The sequence below is a fragment of the Lissotriton helveticus genome, chromosome 1_1 (genome assembly GCF_964261635.1).
Source record: "Lissotriton helveticus chromosome 1_1, aLisHel1.1, whole genome shotgun sequence".
Classification (NCBI taxonomy): domain Eukaryota; kingdom Metazoa; phylum Chordata; class Amphibia; order Caudata; family Salamandridae; genus Lissotriton; species Lissotriton helveticus.
In genome coordinates this window covers 1,033,196,838-1,033,222,940 of record NC_136057.1, presented here as the reverse complement: position 1 = coordinate 1,033,222,940, position 26,103 = coordinate 1,033,196,838, and the positions used below count along the sequence as shown (strand labels likewise).

General features: G+C 46.8%; 1 protein-coding gene across 1 annotated transcript in view; it reads left to right on the top strand.

The window, feature by feature from the left end:
• The window catches only part of LOC144771940 (protocadherin-15-like), a 295,105-nt gene that overhangs the window by 144,454 nt on the left and 124,548 nt on the right, over positions 1-26,103 (top strand). Inside the window, exon 7 of the mRNA XM_078656173.1 lies at positions 12,556-12,666. Coding sequence (XP_078512299.1) covers positions 12,556-12,666 — 111 coding nt within the window. The remainder of the gene's footprint in view (positions 1-12,555; positions 12,667-26,103) is intronic.

Below are 26,103 nucleotides of genomic sequence, written 5' to 3'. Positions count from 1 at the left end.
AGCATCTGAGTCCTCATCCAAGTCATCATCATCCTCTTCTTCAAGGGGATCAACTGCAGGGGGGTTCCCTCCAGTTCCTGTATCTAGGGAAGCTGCTTTTGCCTTCTCTAAGTCATCCTGTTCTAGGATTTCTACCAGGATTAGGCAGGTGGGGCTTCTGCCCCTTTTTAACCCTCTTGCTTTGCACAAGGCAATCAAGTCTCTGCGGGTTAGTTTGTCATATCCAAAAGTTGCCTGGGTAGGGTCAACTGTCACAGGACTAGACCCTGAGGCCTTTCCTGTGTCAGACATGGTTACTAGTGAGGTGTAAGTGGTGCACTTACCTACACTAAGTGTTTTCCTACTGTACCTTGCTAGTTAGTTGTAGTCAGGGTGTGCTAATCCCTTCAACCTACAACTACTAAGTTCAGTAGAACTTAATATGCTAAGCTTTTGATTTATATGTACCTAGAGGTACTTGATGTGATCTTTCAATTTGATATAAAGATTGCAATGGTAAAACAACAGCAAGCTCAAATCCGCACCGCTGCTCACCAATGTGAGAAGTTGGCCTGGTAGGGGATGTTTCCAATTCTGGAACCACCTACTACCTGACCAAACAATCCCTTATGGTGTCTGGTTGTAAGTCAACCTTATTAGACAAGCTATCCTAGGGGTAGCATGGACTAAGCAGCCTAAAGGCTTAACTTAAGAGGTCGTGTTAAGCGAGCTGTTTTACCACATACAATCCTGTAATACCAAATGAAAGGACACCACACAAGTATATATTATAAAAATATATGTGTTTATTACTAAAAACAATCCCCAGTATTCTTTATGAATAAAGGGGCACAAGCGTTAAATCAAAAGCACTGTTTAAACATACAAGTTGCACAATTATGGATGAGGGCGGGTGGCCACTCAAACCATATACTAAACAAGTGGTATAAGAAAGGCCACTCGAGCAGTGGTTAGGCCTAGGGCCTAGGGAATCGCTGGGAGCAGTCAGGACAAGCAATGCTGAAGTCGGGAATGGCCCTCGGGATTCGGGAGATGTGCGGAAAGCGCACGCATGCACCAATGTTAACCAATGGTGCGTAAAAGTCAAAGAGTTAGAGTTTAAGGACACTTCCGCTGAACCTAGAGGAACAAAACTTAACACACAGACCCTAGAGGTGTGCACCAGTGTGGGAACACCGGCGGAGCAAAGTTACCTCACCCACAGGAAGTGGGTGCACAGGGTCGAAGTGGCGTCGGGTTTTGACACGCAGGCTCTTGGTGCTTGAAGCTGAAAGGGCTGCAGGCAGGGTGAAGACGAAGTGTCCGGTGGAGTCCAAGGGTGGACTCAAGTTGTAGAGTACCTGAAAGCAGAGGGGACAGAGTCTGGGTCACTCAGCAGTGACCAGGGTGGAACCAGGACGGAACCAGGCAATGTCGGGCGCAATCAGGTGGTCGTCAAGGAGCTTCTCTCCGCTGTCACGTGGGCTCTGGGGCATCTGCGACGTCCAGGAGCAGGTCACGATCTGTCCCACGCAGGCTCTCACCGTCGGTGCAGTCGGCTTCAAGTTTGGAGCAAACAAGCCTTGGTAAGAGCAATCCACGCAGGATCGGAAGATTGCTTCTCACTCGGACCAGGAAGGTCAGAGTTGGGGCTCCTTTTCAGGGGAGCTGGTGTGGATCTGGAGCAACCAGAATCACAAGTCTTCTTAGGCAGTTCGTCGGCACAGGGACCACAAGCCAGCTGGCAAGTGACCGGGCCAACGCGTTGAGCCAAATCGTGCCAAAGGGCCCCACGCAACACTCGTCGAGTGTGGAGGGCTGAACTTCGGCTCAGGAGTAGCTCAGGGTGGGGGCTTCTCAAACCCCGGTGTACAGCTTCGAGGGTCACTCGTGGGCTGCACGGTCAGCGTCTCGTGGTCACTTCAAGATGGCGTGCCCCACGCTTCCGGTCGCCTCCACGGGTCTCAGCTTTGCAGGGACTGTGGATCGGGCTGTTAGAAGCTGGGCAGGCTTGATCTCGTCGATCTCAGTCGCTCGAGTTCCGGCGGGAACTGCAACTAAGTAGACGTCGAGGGCTGGATGGTGCCTGCTGCTGCAGGGTGGTCACTCCTTGACCACAAGGGAGATTCTTCGGGCTTCCACGTTGAGATGGAGGGCGAAGGGTCCAGAATATCGTTTCAAATGTTTCTTCCAGGAAATCTGATGTGCATTGGCACTGCTCCCACTCTTATTCGAATCTGGTGGGCGTGATTACCTGCTAGGTCCCCTCCTATGGGTGGGACCCAGGAAGTGGGTGGATACACCCCCTTCCTTTGATCCAGGCCGCCCTGGCACGAGGGCTGGAGTGCCCCAGAACCGGTTTGGCCGGATTATGCAAGGGGCAGCCTTGTGCGCCCCAGGCAGTGTCTGGTTTCTTTCAAACCTCCCTGCTACAATACACTATCTCCTGTCTGGAGGGCGGTGACACCCTCCTGTGACAGGAAACCCTTTGTCCAGGACCCCCTTGACTGGGTTTCGGTCAGCTCCAGGGGTCCAGACATTTGTCTGTGGCAGAGGCATCCATTTTGTGGATCTTAAGGCCTTTGGAGAAATCAACCGCATTAAAGTGAAGTAACATGTCTTACCCCTCTAGAGGGGTGGAATGCCATCCCCGTCGCCAGAACTGGCGAGGGGATGGTATTCCAAAGCGTATGACACCTTACACGACATGTTTTGATAAAGCCAAACCAGAGTTGCTAAATAACCGCGAGGATTATAAGGCACTTAATAGTATATGGTATGGCATTATCCTGAAACAGCTTAGGGATTTGTTCCCGACGGCTGCAGACAGGCTCAGCTCATGCTAGAGCTCCATCTCACATAAAAACCATGCACCCAGCCTCCAGGATTGGTGAGGCCTGTCTATAGGAGTGGCTCACAGGTTTACATGTGTCCAGATATAGGTTTAGACATAGGTATACTATATCTAAGCAAGGGGTGTGTACACCACCTTACCCCAGCTGAGTGATCAGCCAGTTGTGTCAATTTAAGAACCAGCCAGGGGTGGCAAAAGATATGCTGCAGCCCCTGGTAGGCCTTAGTGGCTCCTGTGCCCTGTGCACCTATAGTGCTTCTACAGGGGCTGACAAGGAGTCCATTTCCAATTGGTATGTGCCTATAGCACATGTGTCATTAATTTAGTGAGAGAACAGCAGGCTGGGGGTCTGATCAGCAGGCCCACAGCCTCAGTAGTCGAAAACCAGTGAAGCAAAAAGCAAAAATTTGGGGTGACCATAGGATAGCAGACCCTACTCTCCTACATGCCCCATGTCAACTTCTTGCTAAGATGTGAGCCGTGTCTACATTAGTATCTGCCGTAAAACCTGTAGTTTCCTTTGCACTGATATCCGTCTCTTTTAGCATTACAATGTTGTACGTGCAATGTTGGGAACACAGAGGTCTGGGTTCAATGGCCTGGAGTTGTCCAGTGAGCTGTCAAAGTGAAACACTTACAAGTTGAAACATTCCACAGTGCAATGTAGGTCACTTGGATAAGTTTTGCTTATTTTTATTTGAAATATGAGTCTTCATTTAAATTTCAGGGCTGCTGGATATCTTCTAGCACCGATGCGTGTACCATTTTAGACATAGCAGCTAAATCCTATCTGACAGGGTAACAATGTGTACTATTGACAAAGGGACCAGAAGTCGTTCGGTCGAAATCTGCAGGACAGCACGGTTGTAACAGTCTCGGAGACAAATCAGTGGTCACCTGGAAAGCACCTTTACCCATTGTATTCCTTTTTATTTTATTACTCATAATTTATTTATTTCTATTTGATGGTTTTATTTTTCAACCCATTCGACTAGTCTTTGTCCCTCACGTGGAGCATAACCTGTTTACTATCTCTCTGATTCGTTCTTTTTATCCTTCCACAAGTGTCTGTTTTCAGGATTTTTTTTTTCTTTTTCCAAAAGCACTCAACGAGAGTGACTGCACTTCCCCATTCTCTGAGCACATTTTTATAACGTTAAAAAAAGTCACTTTCCACAGCTGTTTCGTAATCTTTCACTCGTATTTAGGTTCGGCCTTCGACCCGCTCTCCCAAAAAGCACTTTACCTCTACCATGTGCTCCCTCTTGTTCCTTCACTTCCACTCCCAACGTTGCTCTCTCTCCATTTGCTTCAGTCCCTACACCCTTCACGTTGCTCCCACCCATCCAAGTTCTCCGTGTTGCTTCTGCCTGCTCTCCTTTTGCTTACCTCCCTCAGTGATTCGCCCCCTTCTTTTGCCAGCTGCTCAAGTTACTTTTATTTATTCTTTTCAATCGCTGCAAGTCGTATCTGTTAAAAAAAAAATTAAAACACCAGTGTCATAGCACCATCATGGCAACACTCCCCACCCCCAAGCACATAGCATGCATACAAATAGGTACACACCACAAAGATTTTGTTTTGGGAAAACTGCTGCAGGTTTATTACATACAACGTTATGTAATATGGTGGGTTATCTTACGGGCGATCCAAGGGCAGACAACCATCTGTGCTGCCTGCCCGCCTGATGAGCCGAGCAGCACTGGGGCGAACCCCATCTGTTCTGCCCCTTCTGGTGATCCTCCTCCCGGATCATGTGGCACCTGGTCCCTTATTACTCACGCCCCTTTCAGGGCGGAGCGTAGCAAGGCAAGCCCCCGGTTGTTCAGGCCCACAACCGCCCAACAGACTAACGGGGCGCCAACACGGTTTCCTGGAACCTCCGATGAGGCTCCTGGGCTTTGGCTCTGGCACCCATATGTGTCGTGCAGAGGTACCCTTCTGTACCCATTTGCTTCTAGATCGCCCTCTAACTCCGCCTGCAACGAAAAAAGTACAACATTACAACAGTCCCACCATACTTCCTGCCACCAGCCACGCCGGGTAAGCGGTAGGGTGGGAGACGGCGTGTCCGGTGCGACAAAGAGGTCGTCAGCGTGGTAAGGGGGACCTATATACCCCTCACCCCGCCTCTCACATCGGACTTTACGCAGCACCGTTCGCGCCAAGGAAGGTGACTTCACCAGAGTCCGTGCCCCCTCAGGAGGAGGGGGGTGTGGGGTGCCCGATGCTACTAGAGGGCTGCCCTCTTGAGTGGCCTCCTGCGGTGGCCTCGGGCAGCCGCATTGTGTTGGCACGAGCACGCTTGGTGCACACAACTACAAAATGACACAGCCAGCCACCGACTCCTGTATTTTCTGGTTTATTAGCCATGCTGCACAGCACCAGGGATGCATCAGGGATGATGTGCAGCAAGGCCAAAACCATTGGCAAAGCCAGGAGGTGTCAAAGGTGACCTACTAGCTTTGCTAGAGGTTGTTTTGACTTTGCCGATGCGGGCCAGGAGTGGCGTCCCCTTGACCAAGGAAAGCCAGACTGGGGAAAGAAAAGACTCACTGAATGCTGTACATTAGCTTTAAATATCAGCACAAACCCGATATTTGACTGAAAATAAATCCTCCTTTCATCAACAAGAGCCTTCCAACCTGAGCATGAGCAAAGTGAGCCAGAGTTATTAAATGGTTAGTTACACTTATAAGTGCAGTGCATGGGGTATCCCCATGTAGGGCCAGATGTACTATTGCACTTATCCGACAAAGTGGCCGTAAATTAAGCACCAATGTTTTGCGACCAGTCATTTGAGTCAACCTTCATCATAATAGGCCGGTTCACAAAATAAGGAATCGGGGGAGGTCACAGAACAACCTAACTTATACTCATTAGGTAGGCTGTTAGTTCCCACTCCCTTCAACTCCATCAAAGGGGGTGGTGACCTGCAGGGGACAGCAGACCACCAACCCTGTAAAGTATTTCAAAATAGATTTTATTTTTAAAGCAGCCAGATCTAGGGCTGATTTATTATTATGTTGTTTCTAAAGTTTGTCCATTTTGGAAACTTCAATGTGAACAGGCAGTTGCCCCCTGTACCACGGTCTACTCCCCTTGAAGCTGCCACCATGATTCCCAAAGGGAAAGAGGTCCAAATGTGGCCCCTTGCCCTTTGCGAATCAACTACCACCCCAACTTTGGAGTTGATAATTGGTTACTTGTTTGTAAGTGGAATTACGATGGCAAACCATTGCCAATAGGATACAGATTTGGAATTAGTGAGGGACTTCCAAACTCGCCACTTCCAAACTGCATATCGGTAATCATTTCTAAACACATTTAGCGATTCAGGAACATTTTCCCCTAGACGGGTTCAGTACATTAGAAAACGTTTTTATTGGCAGTAAACTATCTTATTTAGTGAATGGGAAGGTTAACAACAGCCATAAAACCGTTGTACATCTGTCCCTTACCTCGGAAATTCTAATCTACAGAAAACACAATGCAATTTATTACAAAGACCTCTAGAATACTCACTCCACTCTAAAAGTAGAATCTATGACCCAATCAACAAAATGTGCTGCTTTCTTAAATCAATACTGTGTTATACAAGGTATCAACACAACTTCCTAACATTCCATTGCCTATCAAACATCAAACATCTTCTTACCTTTTACACAACAGTTTCACCCCTTCCCTTTTCAGCTCTTTCACTGCCTCCTCTTCCTCTCTCACCTGATCCTAACATCCATTTTAATTTCACACAATGCCTAAAGTCTCTGTCACTCGCCTGATTCATAACACCCATTTCTTTCTCACCCAGTCTTGAAGATCCATTTGCTTATCACACATTGTTTTGGCCCTCCCGGTTCTTATTCTCATCTTCTCAAGTGATCCCTAAACGTTTTTGGTCTCCCACAATGCCATACGCCCATTTTTCTTTCACAAGTTCCCTAAAATCTCTTTCTCTTGCAGACATTCTCTTATGCCCCTTTTCCTCTCACACAAAGCTAAATTTGCATTCACGTCTTAATTAATATGCAACAACCTTTTTTTCTCGCATTCGAGGCACTAACTTCTCTTTTAACGTCAATGAATCCTATTTATGTCTTTCCCTCTCACACAAAGTTGACTTTCTCGTCTCCTCCAGCATGATACCCAATACCCATTTCCCTCTCGTACATCCTTTAATCTCCATTTCCCTCTCATATAATGCCTAAGAACATTCCTTCACACAAACTTCCCTGACTCCTTTTCATCTCATATAACATCGATGACTTACCTTTCGCTCTCACACAATATGCCTAGGTGCATAAATACCTCTTTCCGAATGTCACCTAGGGTCTATAGGTTTTTGGGTAGGGGAGTGGCGGAACAAGCTAAGAGGTCCAGGGAGTTTGATTACACGCAGGGGGACTAAATTGATCAGACAATGTATTATATGCTTTATGATCATTATGTGGCAAAAAAATACACATTTTATAACAAAGAAAGGAACATTTTGCAATAATGATGCAGCACATTTCCAATTAATAAACAGTCCATGCAGAACAGTAGCGTACATACCATAATATGTCTTTATTTTACTGGAAGGTATATAATGATCCAAGACTAACATATTAAAAAGAGATTCAACATATTTAAGATTCTTATACGGTCTGGGTGCCCTGTTAAATTCACTGCAGAACAGTGTTTGTGTAGTGAACATGATTGCGTATCAATAATGAAAGTTATCAAAAAAATGTAAAAGCCAACAGGTGTGACTTTAATGGGCTTACACGTTCAAACTTGAAAAGAAAGGAGGGGGGCGGGGAGCTAGATATAGGTCCAGTGGCTCGTGCTCCCGAGAGGTAGATAGTTTATTAACGAGAGTCACTGTTCCTAAGAAAGTGAATGTGGGGGGAGAGTCGTTTTTAGAGGAAGGTGGAAAAAAGTAGTGGATACTTTTACTTGATGCCCTCACACACCCCGAAGGATGTCATGCTTCATCATTGGGCGGTGCTCCTCGTCGGGCCGGCGCTGTAATGCCCTATGGTTCCCCCGAAGGGTCCCTTTATCGGAGATCTTTTGTTGATCAAGCCGTATGATGTGTATGGGTCAGTGCTCAATGAGTGGTGAGAAGTGAGTTAAAAATGGCTAGAGGGTATCAAGGGTAGGTCAGTTTTAATAGGTGAGATCCCTCTGTCATGATTAAAAAACCAAACGTTTAGGTGCTGCTCGAGGGTAGTTATGGCCCTCAGTAGCTAGAAAGATATAGTGCTTGTTGGTGAAAGTGAAATGTATACGGTCAGGTCAGGTCGACATGTTTCGCGTTTTGATGTGGTCTCAGTAGGAGATCCTTTGCACTTCTTCAGGACCAAGAAGGAGTGAAAAAAGAAATGAATATGTGTGGTGGCCTCGTTAATTGTAGAATTGCCACTGAGGGGACCTAAAGGTTGGTCCAATCTATTAGGTGTAGGCTTCAAGCAAACGAGAGGTTGGGTAGGTGCGAGTGCCTTTGCCTAGCGATGCAACTGCTGTGACGATAAGCACACTCTTGTTTGGCTGATGGAATACCTTCACATAATAGATTAGACCAATCTTTAGGGCCCCTCAGTGGCACTACTACAATTAATGAGGCCACCACACATATTAATTTATTTTTTCACTCCTTCTTCAGGATTTTTATATTTTTAATTTAACCGTTGTGAATGAATGCCAAAGTTATTGAAAGTGTTTCAAGAGGACAACTATCCTTTCCCCAATCCAATACCTGAATCCGTATTGTCAATCGAAAACACTGCGCTTCGTTCCTCAAGTGAAATGAAAAATATAAAAAAAAATACATAATGGACGAACTCTATTACAAGAGGGATACTCATCAATATACAAATATGAGCCCTGACGAAGTTTCAAACTGCTTGAACAAAACACGTTAATGGATGCTTTTTACTGATTGGATTTCACGATTGTGAATAAAGCTGGAACTTTCCAAATGGACTGAAGGAATCTTTGCTTAGCTTACTTCGGGTGCACCATTCCACTTTTTTGTGTTGTCAAGAATGTATATAAAGAAATGCAATGCTCTTTGCTATAGGCCAGTAAATTTCTCTTTTAGATCTGCACAAATGATGGAGGCAGTCCAGGAAAATAAGGAAATAAGAAAAAAAGGCTTACCATTTATAGCCTTTTCAGGCTGTCTGTGTCTGAAAATTCTCTGAATATTCTGTGCAGTTAATATTTTGAGGTGGGTGCTAGGTTCATATGATTCATGTAATGGCATTCTCTTTGATCATATTATGGCTGTATGGTACCTCCCATTAGATTTTGCAGTTTGCATTTTGTGCTTCATAAATGGTGACTATGTGATCAACAGAAGTACTACTGAGAGATGGTCTTAAGCGTCGCCAACATGTTGGTTTTCCTAAGCACAACATTTTATTGGACAACAGCTGTGTGCTTCCACTCAAAAATGTATTGCCTTGTGGGACAGTTTATGCTTAATACAGCCAGACTGCGTTGATTATGATGGCAAACCAATGATCAAGGCTGAAGGTCTCATCTGATTGTCATGAAAAGTAACAATAAAGATAGGGCTAACATATTTATTGTGAACAACATATGTTAAAGTCAATAGGCATTTAAGAGTGGATTGTTTTTACTCTATTAATGCCTGCAGAGAGGCACTTTGATACATGAAATCCCACAGATTAGTAGGCAAGGAATGTCTTTGGTTATACCCTTTCACAAACCACGGGGAAAGCATATTTGCACTGTGATAATCTTTAGGAGATATGGTACTTTGCTTTGCCAACTAATTTTGTGTACATGTGTAAGGTTATGAACGTATTCCTGGCGATTGCCTTGTGGGAAAGCTTAAATTCAATGAAGTAGGCCTACATTGATTATGGTGACAAGCCGGGCCAGACTGGCCGAAGTGGGCTCTGGTCGTTTCCCCAGTGGGCCGCCAGGGCAAGGGCAGATTTAGACCCATGGGGGGCATGGGTGCCATTTTTGTTACCGGGGCTGGTTTTGCAACATAGATGCAATATCGGCCCCCAGGAACAAAAGGACCACAAAGCTTTCCACTAGCACCCCCTACCCCCACATACCCCCTGGGGCAGGCCGAGCTCTTTGCCAGGGCCTGTTTCGGTTACCAGTCCGGCCCTGGCGATAAGTCAATGATAGAGGTTTGGTTCAAGAGTGAAAACTTATGTATGATGAAATAGGTCTGTTCTATTAAGTATGAAATGTTATGACAAAGGCAGTAGATCTGACCGATTTAGTGTGAAAAGCATTTGCTTAAGCCTATAGGACTCTAAAAGTAGATTGTTGTTCCAAAATGGTACAGTCTGTCGATGGGTATTTTTATGGGTATTTTTCTACAAGAAATCGCACAGATTACTTTTAATAGGCAAGATTTTGGTGTTGGTCACCAGCTCCGATAAACCCTAAGGATAGATGATTTTCACTGTGATAATCTTTATTTGACCTCTTTAAGATGGTTTGTATATTGTTTTGACAAGCGTAATTTTGCAGATATTTGGAGTTTTATAACCGTAGGCATGATGGTTGCCAGTTTGTGTACACTTCAGTAGGTCTATGCTAGTTATAGTGTCAAACCTATAGTAATGGCCATAGGTATTATGGGATCTTGGGAAATGCTATGTCATGTCCTATGGTTTTTATCTTGTTATTATTAATAAGATATGCAGAGTCAGTAGACCTGAATTACTTATTGTGAGAGCTACGTGTTAAAGGCAATAGGCTTTTAATGGCATATTATTTTTACACTGTTCTAAAGCCTGTAGGTAGTTATATTGTAACATGGAATTTCATATATTAACGTTCTGGATAAGGGTTTTTAAAAAACCCTAGGGGTAGAAGATTTCAACTGTATTTTTGTGCTAAAATCCCTGTGGAATGCCTGACAGACTAAGTCATCAGCCAGGATCTTGCAATGAAAAAAATTATTCACCAACATACCTACATATACATATATATATATATATACATGAAGCAAGCAGTCCCAATTCCGTCAAGTGACGACGGAATAAAGTAGGTCTGGACCTCAGAAATCTCTCACAATGAAGCGAATAGTAGCCAGCAAACAGAATCACTACTCGAGATGAGTGAGCAGGAAGACGGTTTATTCCATAGAGGATGACGCGTTTCGCTCCACAAGGGAGCTTGTTCACACATATATATATAAGGGCATTAGGTCAGCCTCTTCTGCCACTGGTCTGCGCCATTTGTGGTCCCTCTTCTTTCAACCATGATATCATATAGTAGGGCTCAATGAGTCAATTCACTTCTCCCGCTGACTGTTACCCTGAAGTGATGCATTTGTCTGAACACATACGCATATCCCCTCAAAAATTAGTGTTCGCCCGTGCCAGGGCTGATTGGCCATTCCGTAAGTTTTTCATATTCTCCTTTTTCTAGGTTCCCTTTCATTTATTTCCTTCTCCTCTTTTTATTTGAATTTTAGCGCATATTACAGCCCCAGGGCTGCTTTCATGCTGCTCATTTTATCTGGTATGCACCTCATCCTTTGGGGCCAGTGCGTCTAAAATGGTCTACCTTAATGGAATGAGTAGTAGTATTGTTCACAATGTATTATGGTTTTAGCAATACAAGAAGGCCGATACATTGATTCCAAAGGTGGCATGCTGAAACTTTAAAACAATGAGACACTATTTACAATATTATGGCAAGACGGCTACCCACTGCTATGTTTTAGTTTATTTGTCACTGCAAGCATGTCCCAGCCATGTTTAGCCAGCACCATGTTTTCTTTTCCACTTTTATTCTTTTAATTTTTCTAGCATATGATGTTACATTTGAGTGTGTTATTTTTCTGTGTAAGGAGGTGAATGCAGGACTTAGTGGATGTATGAGGGGATGCATGTGTGTAAAGATGTGTGATTGAGTGCATGTATAATGAATGATTTAGTGACTAAACCCAACAATGACTGAAGTGATGCATTCATTTATAAGCCAGACCTATTGGCAATGCTAATGCATGTTTTAAATGTACATTCAACTTTGCGTCTCATTGTCTTCAATTGTGCAGAACTATAGCATCGCTAGTACCACCTCTGTCATCATCCCATACTCGTACCTATGTGTGTGTTGTGTCATGTATATCAAGAAAGAGGTGGAAGCGGTAAGGCCAGTTATTACTTGAGCCTTCAGCATATATATCCTTACTATCACTGGCTTTGGTCATTCTTTATATTTCTCAGCTTTAAACTAAACGTAATCCCCTCTGTGCCACTGTGCCAAATACATCTCCATGGCAGCTGGAGCATGTCCCTCGGGTTACCAAGTGAATTTTAATTCAGAGTCCAAGCCCTCATTGCGCCCCTGTGGAATTCAATGACTGCTAAAGCATGTTTCCGTGCCCAGTACAAGTCAACGGGCAGCTGGATCACATCCGCCACTGTGTCACAATGTCAGTCAGCGTGGGATTAGAGGAAGTCACTTACCAGGCCACAGCACATTGCACTAGGGGATTTTAGTATGTCCTTTTATCTTCCCAATGCATTGCAAGGCCAGCCAGAGTAGACCTCTCAGTGTCTATTATTGGGGAGTTAAAGCACGCCCTTTACATGTGTCCGTCTCAACACGCTCAACAAGGGCATTGGAAATTGACAGGCAGCTGCGCCCATCGTGTTTTTTGCTAGTTCCCTCAGATCAGCAGTGACATTTGTAGATGTGTGTACTTAAGTGAAATTGTGTTTGCATTGCAGGCTGACGCCAAGTACTTCCGGATTGACATGCCAAACAGCGGGAAGGTGGTGCTGGCCCGGCCGCTTGATTACGAGACCAAACAAGAGCTGGAGTTTGTCATTTACGTTGTGGTGAGTGTTTGGTCAGCGTCTGCATGTTGCATTGCCATATGACCCACTTCTAAGTGCATGCGTGTTCTAAAAGGTAGTGTTGTCTGTCTGTAGTAATAACTGGATGGTAACAGATGCCCTCACTCCCATGCCAGTCACAGGAACATGGGCATCCGTACTGACCTAGGAGATGGCACGAGCCATGAAACCACACGACTTGTCTTTCGCCTTTCAAAGCAACTGTAATGCTTTTGCAAACAGTTGTGAGTGCGGAGGTGTGATAGGACATATACAAACACGGTCACAATCCTAAAGGAACCTCCAATTCAACAGGGTGTACTCTCTCTCCCGAGTTTTGAAGAGACAGAAAATGTATTGTGGGCAAAAAAACAAGGCTTAAAAAGAACATATTTGCATATGTTAAATCATCACATACGCTAAATCAAATATTATACCTACTCATGCCCAGGCACTCCACACCACTGGAGTCAAGCTAGCCGGGCTGATGAGAGGTGTTACCTCGAAACCGGGCCGGTCCTCGGATGCTTGATTCCGTTCTGGGAAGGATATGGCTTTTGTAGTTCGGACTGGACTGTTCCCATGGGGCACAGGGTCAGCGCTGATTTGCATATCGCCATTGTCTAACCCAGGGTGGTGTGGAGTGGAAAAACGATGGATTTGGGCCCAGATCTTTGGACTGGGGTGAATGTGTGACATTGATCCACATTCTGTCCATCACTGTTGTGTTTGCAATTACCGCTCTAAGTGTACTGGGGATGCTCAGACGTGAGTCCCAGGCACTCCACACCACTGGTGTCAAGCTAGCCGGGCTGATGAGAGGTGTTACCTCGAAACCGGTCCGGTCCTCGGATGCTTGATTCCGTTCTGGGAAGGACATGGCTTTTGTAGTTCGGACTGGACTGTTCCCATGGGGCACAGGGTCAGCGCTGATTTGCATATCGCCATTGTCTAACCCAGGGTGGTGTGGAGTGGAAAAACGATGGATTTGGGCCCAGATCTTTGGACTGGGGTGAATGTGTGACATCGATCCACATTCTGTCCATCACTGTTGTGTTTGCAATTACCGCTCTAAGTGTACTGGGGATGCTCAGACGTGAGTCCCAGGCACTCCACACCACTGGAGTCAAGCTAGCCGGGCTGATGAGAGGTGTTGCCTCGAAACCGGGCCGGTCCTCGGATGCTTGATTCCGTTCTGGGAAGGACATGGCTTTTGTAGTTCGGACTGGACTGTTCCCATGGGGCACAGGGTCAGCGCTGATTTGCATATCGCCATTGTCTAACCCAGGGTGGTGTGGAGTGGAAAAACGATGGATTTGGGCCCAGATCTTTGGACTGGGGTGAATGTGTGACATTGATCCACATTCTGTCCATCACTGTTGTGTTTGCAATTACCGCTCTAAGTGTACTGGGGATGCTCAGACGTGAGTCCCAGGCACTCCACACCACTGGAGTCAAGCTAGCCGGGCTGATGAGAGGTGTTACCTCGAAACCGGGCCGGTCCTCGGATGCTTGATTCCGTTCTGGGAAGGACATGGCTTTTGTAGTTCGGACTGGACTGTTCCCATGGGGCACAGGGTCAGCGCTGATTTGCATATCGCCATTGTCTAACCCAGGGTGGTGTGGAGTGGAAAAACGATGGATTTGGGCCCAGATCTTTGGACTGGGGTGAATGTGTGACATTGATCCACATTCTGTCCATCACTGTTGTGTTTGCAATTACCGCTCTAAGTGTACTGGGGATGCTCAGACGTGAGTCCCAGGCACTCCACACCACTGGAGTCAAGCTAGCCGGGCTGATGAGAGGTGTTACCTCGAAACCGGGCCGGTCCTCGGATGCTTGATTCCATTCTGGGAAGGACATGGCTTTTGTAGTTCGGACTGGACTGTTCCCATGGGGCACAGGGTCAGCGCTGATTTGCATATCGCCATTGTCTAACCCAGGGTGGTGTGGAGTGGAAAAACGATGGATTTGGGCCCCGATCTTTGGACTGGGGTGAATGTGTGACATTGATCCACATTCTGTCCATCACTGTTGTGTTTGCAATTACCGCTCTAAGTGTACTGGGGATGCTCAGACGTGAGTCCCAGGCACTCCACACCACTGGAGTCAAGCTAGCCGGGCTGATGAGAGGTGTTACCTCGAAACCGGGCCGGTCCTCGGATGCTTGATTCCGTTCTGGGAAGGACATGGCTTTTGTAGTTCGGACTGGACTGTTCTCATGGGGCACAGGGTCAGCGCTGATTTGCATATCGCCATTGTCTAACCCAGGGTGGTGTGGAGTGGAAAAACGATGGATTTGGGCCCAGATCTTTGGACTGGGGTGAATGTGTGACATTGATCCACATTCTGTCCATCACTGTTGTGTTTGCAATTACCGCTCTAAGTGTACTGGGGATGCTCAGACGTGAGTCCCAGGCACTCCACACCACTGGAGTCAAGCTAGCCGGGCTGATGAGAGGTGTTACCTCGAAACCGGTCCGGTCCTCGGATGCTTGATTCCGTTCTGGGAAGGACATGGCTTTTGTAGTTCGGACTGGACTGTTCCCATGGGGCACAGGGTCAGCGCTGATTTGCATATCGCCATTGTCTAACCCAGGGTGGTTTGGAGTGGAAAAACGATGGATTTGGGCCCAGATCTTTGGACTGGGGTGAATGTGTGACATTGATCCACATTCTGTCCATCACTGTTGTGTTTGCAATTACCGCTCTAAGTGTACTGGGGATGCTCAGACGTGAGTCCCAGGCACTCCACACCACTGGAGTCAAGCTAGCCGGGCTGATGAGAGGTGTTACCTCGAAACCGGGCCGGTCCTCGGATGCTTGATTCCGTTCTGGGAAGGACATGGTTTTTGTAGTTCGGACTGGACTGTTCCCATGGGGCACAGGGTCAGCGCTGATTTGCATATCGCCATTGTCTAACCCAGGGTGGTGTGGAGTGGAAAAACAATGGATTTGGGCCCAGATCTTTGGACTGGGGTGAATGTGTGACATTGATCCACATTCTGTCCATCACTGTTGTGTTTGCAATTACCGCTCCAAGCTTCTTAAGGAACCACCAACACTTGCACTCATACTCAATCGAGTCTAAAGGAGAGACCGCTGTGTGCTCAGAGGCAAAAGTACTCAAAGGAGTCCACAGATCATCAGAGTCAGTGGGGACTACACCCCCTCCTCGCTGCCCTCTGTCCTGGTGCAACAACCCTCTATAACTGAAAGACACAGCTGAGCCAACGCTTGTAGGTACCACCCTTCAGGTAGATGCTGCCCCATTTGAGGATATGCTTCAGTGCAAGGGCCATCCCTCCGAACACAGTCTCCTTAATGTACGCTTCGGGCGTGCAGGTGCCTTCGGTGTCAGTCACCCACCCCCTTCACATGAACCATCTATCCCCCTGAGAAAAGAAGCTCTAGATTCTACTCACTCACCACCCCAGTCATTAACTCATCTACTGCTCAGAATACAGCAAGGACAAGTGCAGCTACATTGACTATTCAGCCTCTCACCCTAATGTGTCTCTGTTATCACACACACCACAGGTCGCTGTCCGGGCAAAGCACTTGCAGCATGTACTGCCCTTGTATAAACACATTCTAAAATAAGGAAGGCTGAGAAGAAAGTAGAGATGATGTCCACAGTGGAAAGCGACAATATAAAAGAAGGATGCCGTTCCGTAAGAGATCCTAAACAGTGTATTCAGTGTCCAGATCCTAGTGGCCACTGGAAGCGTTCGCTTAGTGGAGCACAAGCCATCACCCACCCTAGAGAACACATGCTTCATCTATGATGAAGAATGTGTTCCTAGTTGGGCCAACATTGCAATGCCCAATGAGCCCGTTGAGGTCTTTTTTATCACCAGACAGGTTGCAAACGTGTAACTTGAATGCCTTCAATGTTGAAGGACACAAAGAGAACTATCTAGGAAGATTGGTTTGGAGTGATTGCAGTGCAGGCCCAACGAGGAATGCAGCCCGATGATGAAGCATGCCACCACACCAGCATGCTGGCACCCCCCCCCCCCCCCCCACGAAATGCATTCCCGCTATTGCATACCATTGACTTTGTGGTTTGTATTGCACATTTGTTGCTTTCTATTTGCTCGCTCTATTTGTTTTAGGCTGTCAGGCTTGAGTTTGTTCCTTCCGTTACCCAAACTCTATTTACTGTATTCTCCCACCAGTGCTCAATTTCTGTAAACAGGCCTTGAAATCTTGTTCTTATCTTGTTACATTTGCTGTGCATTCAAAGCCTGAGGTCAAATGTCAGGGAGCTTGGTGCTTGGTTTTTTTCTTTTCTTTCTCTGACTTCAAAGTGAGAGGATTTATGTGACAATCATGTTGTCTACTGGGGGTGTGCTTGAGGAAAACTGTAGGATGTTATTTTTTTTCAAGCATGCAACACAATTTCAAATATCTGTAGATGAACTGTGCAGTTATTTCAGAATATGTTAGAATTAGAAAAGAACTGAAGCACATTTTTTGGTAATTCTGAAGTGTGATGGAAACAAATATTTTATTTCGATAAGAACAAATCATACACTAGGTAATGACATTTCCACACCTCATCGTTTGTGCGCTATATACTTTTATCAGTAAAAATGTATGTCCGTGCAAATGCACCACTCCTGCCACTGCAGTCTACTCTGCAAGAATGCACACTGCGCCACGTGACTCCACACCTCTCCATCATGTGCCGCTGCACTCTACTCTGCACCACTCCACTCTAGGCACCTTTACTCTACACCACTCTACTTTGTGCCAATGCACTGTAGCCTACACTACTCTACTATGCACCAGTGCACTCTACACCAATCACTCTATGCCACTTCAATCTGCAACACTGCAGTCTACGCCTCTGGACTATACTTTGTACCACTCCACTCTATGCCAGTGCACTCTATACCAATCCTTTTTATGCCACTCTTATGTACTCTGCATTCTATGCAACCCTACTCTACACCACTCCACTCTGCACTACTCCAGTCCATTCTGTGCCACTGCACTCTATGCCAATGCACTCTACACCACCTTACTCAAAACTAATGCACTCTGCACCACTGCACTCTACGCCACTATATTCCACTCTGCAACACTTTACGCCACTGCAGTTTGCGTCCCTGCACTCTACGCCATTGCATTCTATGCCACTCTATTCTACTCTGCACCACTGTACCCTATGCCACTGCTCTCTACTCCACTGTACTCTGCACCACTCTATGCCACTGCACTCCATTCCAAAGCACACTACGTCACTCTACTATACAATACTGCACTCTACAACAATCTACTCTGCAGCACTGCACTCTCTCCCACTGAACTCTACACCACTCTACTCTATACCACTTCACTCTACTCTGCCCCACTCCACTCTGCCTCACTCCATTCTGTGCCACTTCTCTCTGCCCTGCACCACTCCACTCTACTCTTTAGCACTGCACTCTATGCCACTGAACTCTATACCACTTTTCTCTGCACCACTGCACTCTATGCCACTGAACTTTACTCTGCACCACTCTACTCTACACCACTCTACTGCACTCTATGCCAATGCACAGTACACCACTCTACTCTGCATCGCTCCACGCTACGCCACTGCACTCTATGCAAATCTACTCCAAGCCACTCTAATCTACTCTGCACAACTGCACTCTACGATACTGCACTCTACTCCACACCACTGCGTTCTACACAACTGCATTCTACGCCACTCAATTCAACTCTACGCCATTTCACTCTACACCACTGCAATCTACCCTGTGCCACTCCACTCTACAGCTTTCATTTCTACACCGCTGCACTCTACACCACTGCACTCAACACCAATGTACTTGAAACCAGTTTACTCAAAACCAATACACTTTATGCACTGCACTCTATGCCAATCTACTTTGCACCACTACAGTGTACAACACTATACTCTACTCTGCGACACTCTACTCTGCGCACTGCACTCTGTGCCACTCTACGCTACACCATTGCACTCTTACTCTGGACCACTCTATGCCACTGCACTCTACAACACTCTACTCTGCAACTGCACTCTCCGCCACTGAATTCTATGCCACTCTTCCCTGCCCCACTGCACTTTATGCCACTACACTCTACTCTACGCCACTCAACTGCACTCTATGGCAATGCACAATACACCACTCTACTCTGCATCACTGAACTCTACGCCAATCCACTCTAAGCCACTCTAATCTACTCTGCACCACTGCATTCTATGACATTGCACTCTATGCGACGGAATTTTAAGACACTCTATTCCACTCTATACCACTCCACTCGACACTACTGCAAACTACCCTGCACCACTCCTCGCCACTCTATTCTATGCTGCTGCACTCTACACCACTGCACTCAACACCAATGCACTCTAAAGCAATTAACTTAAAGCCAATACACTCTATGCCATTCTTCTCTGCACTGCTGCACTGTATGCCACTGTACTCTACTCTATGCCATTCTATTCTACACCATTGCACTCTACGTCACTTTTCTCTGGACCACCCTATGCCGCTCTACACCGCTGCACTCTATAGCACTCCACTTAGGAAATGTGCACTCTACACCACTGAACTGCACACCACTCCACTCTACTCTGCGCCACTGTACGGCAATCTACGCCACTACACTTTACACCACTTTACTCCAAACCAATGCACTCTACGCCATTGCACTCTACACTAACTACTCTGCGCCACTGCAGTCTAAACTAACTACTCTACGTCACTGCACTCTACGCTAACTACTCTGCACTCTATGCCACTATAATTTACTAGGCAACATTCTACGCCACTGCACGCTATACCACTCCACACCATTACGCTCTACATCACTGCACTCTGCCAAACTATTCTACTTTGCACCACTGTGCTCGATGGCACTGCTCTCTGCACCACACTGCTGTGCACCATTCTCCTCAACCCCACTGCACTCTACGTCACACTACTGTGTGAGACTGCACTCTCCGCCGCTGCACGCTACATCACTCTACAGCATTGTGCTTTACATCACTGCATTCTATGCCCCTCTGTTGTACTCTGCACCACTTTACTCTATGCCATTGCTTTCCACACCCCTCTGCTCGGCATTACTCTTCTTTATGCCAATGCACTCTTCACCACTGCACTCTACTCTGCACCACTCAACTCTACGCCACTCTATTGCACTCTATGCCAATGCACTCTATGCCACTACACTCTGCATCACTCCACGCCACTCTAATATATTCTGCAACCACTGGACTCTGCACCACAGGCAGTCCACGCCACTCTACTCTACACCTCTGCACTCTACCATGGACCATTCCACTCAAGCCTGCATCACTCCACTCTAGTCTAAAACAATCTACTTTACGCCACTGCACTCTACGCCACTGCAATCTACTCTGCACCACTCTATTCCATGCCACTGCTCTCTACGCCAATACACTCCACAACATTTTCCTCAAAACCAATGCACTCTATGCCAATCTACTCTGCACCACTGTACTTTACTCCACTTCACTCTGGGCCATTCTACTGCACTATAAGACGCTACACGACACTATTTGCTACGATACTCTACTCTATAACTCTCTACTCCATTAAACTCTACTCCACTCTATGCCTTTCTACTCAACAAGAGTATACACCACTCTATGCCACTATACAATACTACTACATTCTACGGCGCTCTATGCAACTCCCTCTATGCCACTTTACTCCACTCTATTCTAAGACACACTACTTGACTCTACTCTACTCTGCCACTCTACTTTATGACAATCTACTCTGCTCTATTCCACTCTACTCTACAACACTCTACTCCACTAAATGCAACACCCCGTATGCCACTCCACTCTACACCACTCCATGACACTCAATGCCACTCCACAACACTCTACTCCGCTCTGATACTCTACTCCACTCTACACCACTCAACTCTACGACTCTCTACTCCACTCTTTGCCCTTCCACTCTACAACACTACTCCCTCCACGACACTCCACTCCCTCCACGACACTCCACTACACTCTATGACACTCGCCACTCCCCTTAATGCCACTCCATGAAACTCCACTTCACTCCACTCTACTCTACTCTACTCTACACCACTCCACGACTCTACGCCAATCCATAACACTCCACTCGACTCCAAAACACTCTACTTTATGACACTCCACTCCATGCCACTGTCCTTTCTGGCACTAACTTTTAGCCACGCTGAACAGCAGCCAAGCTGGTGTACAGCATTGCTAAAACATATTGGCAAAGGCAAAAGCTCTTGTATAGGTGGCTTTGCTAATGCTTGTCCATTAAATAAACCATTCTGCACATTGGCCGGTGTGGTCAGCATACCGAAAGAGAAGTCAGTAACTGGGACGGCTGTGCTGGTCACTGTTTTCTCGTGCAGACTCTGCCCAAACACTTTTTGTAGGAAAGTGCCCTTTTTGCATGGTTGCCCCCTAACTTTTTGCCAGATACAGGATGTCAACTTGACTGAGTGTGCCCTGGGTCCCTGCCACTCAGGCTCCCATGGCCTGTGTTCTTTCCAAAACTGTACCTTTGTCTCCACATTTGGCTAAACTCTGGGCCTCATGTAAGTCACTCTTAAAAGGTACCCTTGGTACGAAGGGTCTTGGGACCAGGGACGGCCTCTGAGGGCTGCAGCATGTATTGTGCCACCCCCTCACCTAAGACACACACTGCCATTGCAGGCTGCGTGTTTAGGTGCAGACCAAACTGAAGTGGTGATATGACACACATCCTTGTGTGCCGTGTCCACCAACACTGCCTGTGGCATGGGTAAGACACCGCTCTAGCATACCTTACAGACCTAAAGGCAGGGTGCACCATACCACAGGTGAGGGCATAGCTGCATGATCACAATGCCCCTACAGTGTTTGTGCCATTCAGAGACATTGTAAGTGCAGTGAAGCCAATTTGAGTTTGCGGGCTGAGAGTTTGTTAGCACAAACTCCACAGCTCCATGATGGCTTTACTGAAGACTGAGAAATTTGGTTTCTCAGCACATTAAACCCACACCGATCCCAGTGTGGGATTTAATGTAAATTGCATGCAGAGGGCATCTTAGAGATGCCCCCTGAAAAACAACCAGCCCTGGCATTGTTCCTGGCTGGCTACCAGCCATCTGCCACTGCCAGACAAGTTTTTGGACCCCTAGGTAGAAACTTCCACTCTCTGGGTCCTGAAACAAAGCTCATCCTGGGTAGAGTTGCCATGCCTCCTCCCCAGGATGAGCAGGGTCCATGAAGGGGAAACTTCAAAGGCTTGCCGCCTTTATTAGCTACCCTTAGCCTCTGCTGATATCAACAGCTGCTGGCTCCCACTGGTTCTGACTTCCACTTTGGGTGGGAGAATCAGCGGGAAAACCTAGTGAGAAAAGGGAGGCGTTCCCACCTTTGCCAACCCCACCCCTCAAGTGGGGAAGGTAAAGTAAAGCACACATCTCAATCCCCTCCATCTTGAAGATGAGAGGACTCCCCCAATCATGATAAGGCATGTGCTCCCCTCCCACTGGAGAGTGGCATAAGAGGGGGGGTATATACACCGCAGGGAAGGGATTAATTGGTCCCAACCTGCAAGCCCCTGTAACACCCCTAAATCTAGCATTATGGGGCACCCCGGAACATTTCTCCTTAGATTCGGCAAGGCAAGAAGAAGATGGACCGAAGAGCCATGCAGCAGAGAAGAGGACGACAACTGCTTTGGCCCCAGCCCTACTGGCCTGGTTCCTGCTTCAGAACCCCTGCAGGCTGAACCCAGCGTGTCCTGCAGCCAGCATCTTCCAAGGTCCCCGGAGACCTGCCCTGCCTTCAAGAAAAGACTCTGATCTCCTGTGGACACCAGATTTGTCCAACAACCAACTTCAGCTCAGGCACCAGATCCGGACGGTACCGCGTGTCTGCACCACTCAGCACCTGGCGCCCCTTTTCCGGAGTCCGTGTGGCCCAACACCACAACAAGGTCCCCGCAGCGATCTTGACCTGGTATCCAGTGATAGATGACCTCCTCCAACCTCCACTGCGATGCCTGCAGCCTCACCTTGAAGGGTCACAGCGACCGGACCTGAAGAGAAAACCTGACACAAAAGGACACCTGTGACTGGTGCCCTTCAGAATAGCACTAGGTTGGGCCCCGACCTCTAGTTTGACCACTGCCCCAGCCGCCCCTGTGCTCCTGAGGTTGCACTCTCTTTACCTACCTAACCCCTGCCCGGTGTAACTGCTACAAGCCCGAGACTGAACCACAAAACCGAGTACTTACCTGTAAATCACTAACCTTGTTTTCCTACTTAGGAACACACTGAACTGTATCACTACATTGCATTGCATATCTTTCTCTTTGTAAAGTCTAACACTGTATTTGATTGACATTTACAGAAAGCTTTCTTAAAAGTGTAAAGTATTTACTGCATTTTCAAAACCATACAGCATTCTTGAACACTATTGCCAGTTTTACAAACTGTAAAACTTACCTGCACTAAGTGATTCTTGGTTCTAGAAATAAAACAACAAAGAAACTATTTATACAACCAATTCGTCTGGATCCAGTCTTTGAGTGTGTGACATCATTTCTTGCCTGAGTGTGTACAAATGCTTACTACCCTCTGGTAAGCCTAACTTCTCAGCCCAGGTACCACTAACTTGAGAGTAAGGTATTATCTGCTTTAACCTCTACCTACTGTTAGGGCCTCACTGGACTCTGTTCACACTATGCCTCTTTTTGGGATGGTATATACAGAGCCAGCTTTCTACACTTTTCCATTCAAACCCTGGGGTTCGGTCAGCTCCAGTGTAATTATTGTATCATGGGCTGAATGAGTTAGACAAAGGCTGCCTAGGGCTCTAAAGCAGCGGTCGAGTGACCGAAATGCCATTGATAAGGGCAGTGTCTTCTCATCACATCGCACCAAGTGAGTAGCAGAGGCTGAGATTAATTCATGCATTCCACCGATCTCTTCTTTGTTTACCTCAGGGCTTCGATCTCCGATGGCATTACAGAGATGACCCTTTGTCTCTTACTTAGCCCTCGAGTGTAGGGTGACAACCATCCGTAATTTTCACAGACAGTCCGTACATTAGCCCTTAAGTCTGTTGTCCGTGATGAATGTCTTCACAGACAGCATTTGTCCGTAATTTCAGCCTCTCAGCTAAAGTGCAAAAGTTTATTAACACAATTTAGATTCTGCAGCTTCCGGGCAAGGGAGTCTCCTGTGCTGCATTCTGGAGGGAGGGGCAGACGGCTGAAACGAAATAAGTCCATGGTGTCTGATTCCACAAAGAAATGCAAATGTGTGAAAGGCTGCTTGATAGGTGTTAATTGATGCAATCCTTGGAGCTTCCTGATGACACAATATTTTGTTTTTGCGAGGTACAGTTAGTAGGCAGAGTTCATGAACTCGAAAATCTATTGAAAGGCCAGGAGACTAGGATAGAGCAAGCTGTGAAAGAGGAGTTCAAGCGACAGAGAGAAGCATACAGCAAACTTGAGAAATAAAAAGGTACAGATATCGAACTGCTAAATACCATCTGATGTGTGATTTATTTTAAACTGCTGTATGGCAAGCCGTGAGATAGCCATCTAGTAGTTTGGCAAAGAGAATATGGTCCTCTAAGTATATATTTTCTACTTTAGGAAACAGCATGGAAAAGTGTGCAATAGCACCGTAAACTGTAAGATGCCTCATCCCGTTGCTGACTTCCGTATATCCTACAGCACACAAGTCTGAATCCTGTCAGGGCTCGCTAAGCTATTCATCCTTCAAAGTCTGATAAACTGTTTACAACTCAGTTCGGCAAAAAATTAAACCTTTAAATAGGAAGTTATTCTTGTTCTCTCTTCCTCTGACTTTATCCACACCCCTTTAATAGAGAAACACATGGTTTGATGCTAATGCCTCTTTCAGCCCTTGAAAACATCTGTACAACTTCATGGCATTTGCATATATGGGACATAAGGTGCTTGATTTCAAAAAGAGTATTGTATCTGCATCTTGCCTGGCCTCCTCTGATGTGTGTGTAAAACGTACCTTTTGCCCTGAATTTTGACCTTCTATCCTGAATTTTGACCCTTTGTCCTGCATTTTTACACTCACCATCCTGAATTTGCATCCATGCCAGTTGGTCACCCTACTCAAGAGACTCCTGTTTCCTAGTGGGCATACCGGAAGGGCAAGGAATGTACATTTTAGATTGCAAATCAGGGCTTCTGGGGCCCCTTTTGCTTCCTGTCCTCCCGCATCCTTCAGCACAACTGAGACCACGAATAGCGAGGCTCGTGCCAGATGGGACCACAGAGGAAGCCGGGATCAGCACCTGCTGTCGTTGATTGATGTCTGCAGCGAATCATGGCATCCGCTGCCCCTGCCCGAGTGTCCGCTCCTCACACGAGGGGCGGGCCCATGACACACCTCTCCAGATCCCGAGCAATCACTCGTCCGCAGGTGGAACTCATCCAGACCCCTGCAAGGAAGGCCACAGAAGCACCACAACAAGTTGCAGCAGACCGAGGCCTGGGGGGTTATGACCTGTCAGTCATTCAGAATCAACTGCACGGATCAATTCAAAACACTGAAGTAAACCTACCACGACTACTGCCTGGTGGGGAAACCGCCCCTCTCCCATACTCTCTTGTCTTACACTCTCTACATGTTGAAAGATGCGGGGCGCGTCCCTGAAGACTGAAGAAGGACTATTCGTTCGATTGCAGAAAAGGCAGTTAGTGAGTAGGTTATTGAGGAGCTATCCTGGGAAGATGAAGCAACATTCTAGTTCTGCTGCACTCTTCTGAAGAGCACCACCTGAAGATACATATATACTAGGAGTTACAATGATGCACAGCTTGAGGAAATGTTCCACGTGTATATCATAGACCACAAGGAGGCACATTGAAGCAACGTGTGACGAAATGTATTGCAACGTCAGCAACTACAATAATAATAATGCAATAGGATTTCTGTAGATGGGCTGTTGAGCCAATAACTACATTTCACTGTGATGTAAGGCTAGTAAAGCTAAGAAACACGTGTGAAAATTATTCAGAGTGGTTTGATGGAGTCTTCGCATGCTCAAAAAAACATTTCGCTGGATCCCCACCGAAACCAGAAAAACGGTCACCCACGCACTGGTCACGAGCCGCCTGGACTACGGTAACACCCTATATGCCGGTACCACCGCAAAACTTCAGAAAAAACTCCAACGCATCCAGAACGCTTCAACCAGACTCATACTAGACATCCCGCGTAAAGACCACATTTCTAGTCACCTGAAAAACCTCCACTGGCTCCCCGTCAATAAGAGGATAACATTCCGCCTCCTAACCCACGCACACAAAGCACTTTACGAACTCGGACCCGAATGCCTCAACACACGACTTTCCTTCTACACCCCCTCCCGCCAGCTACGCTCCTCCAACCAAGCCCTCGCTGCCATA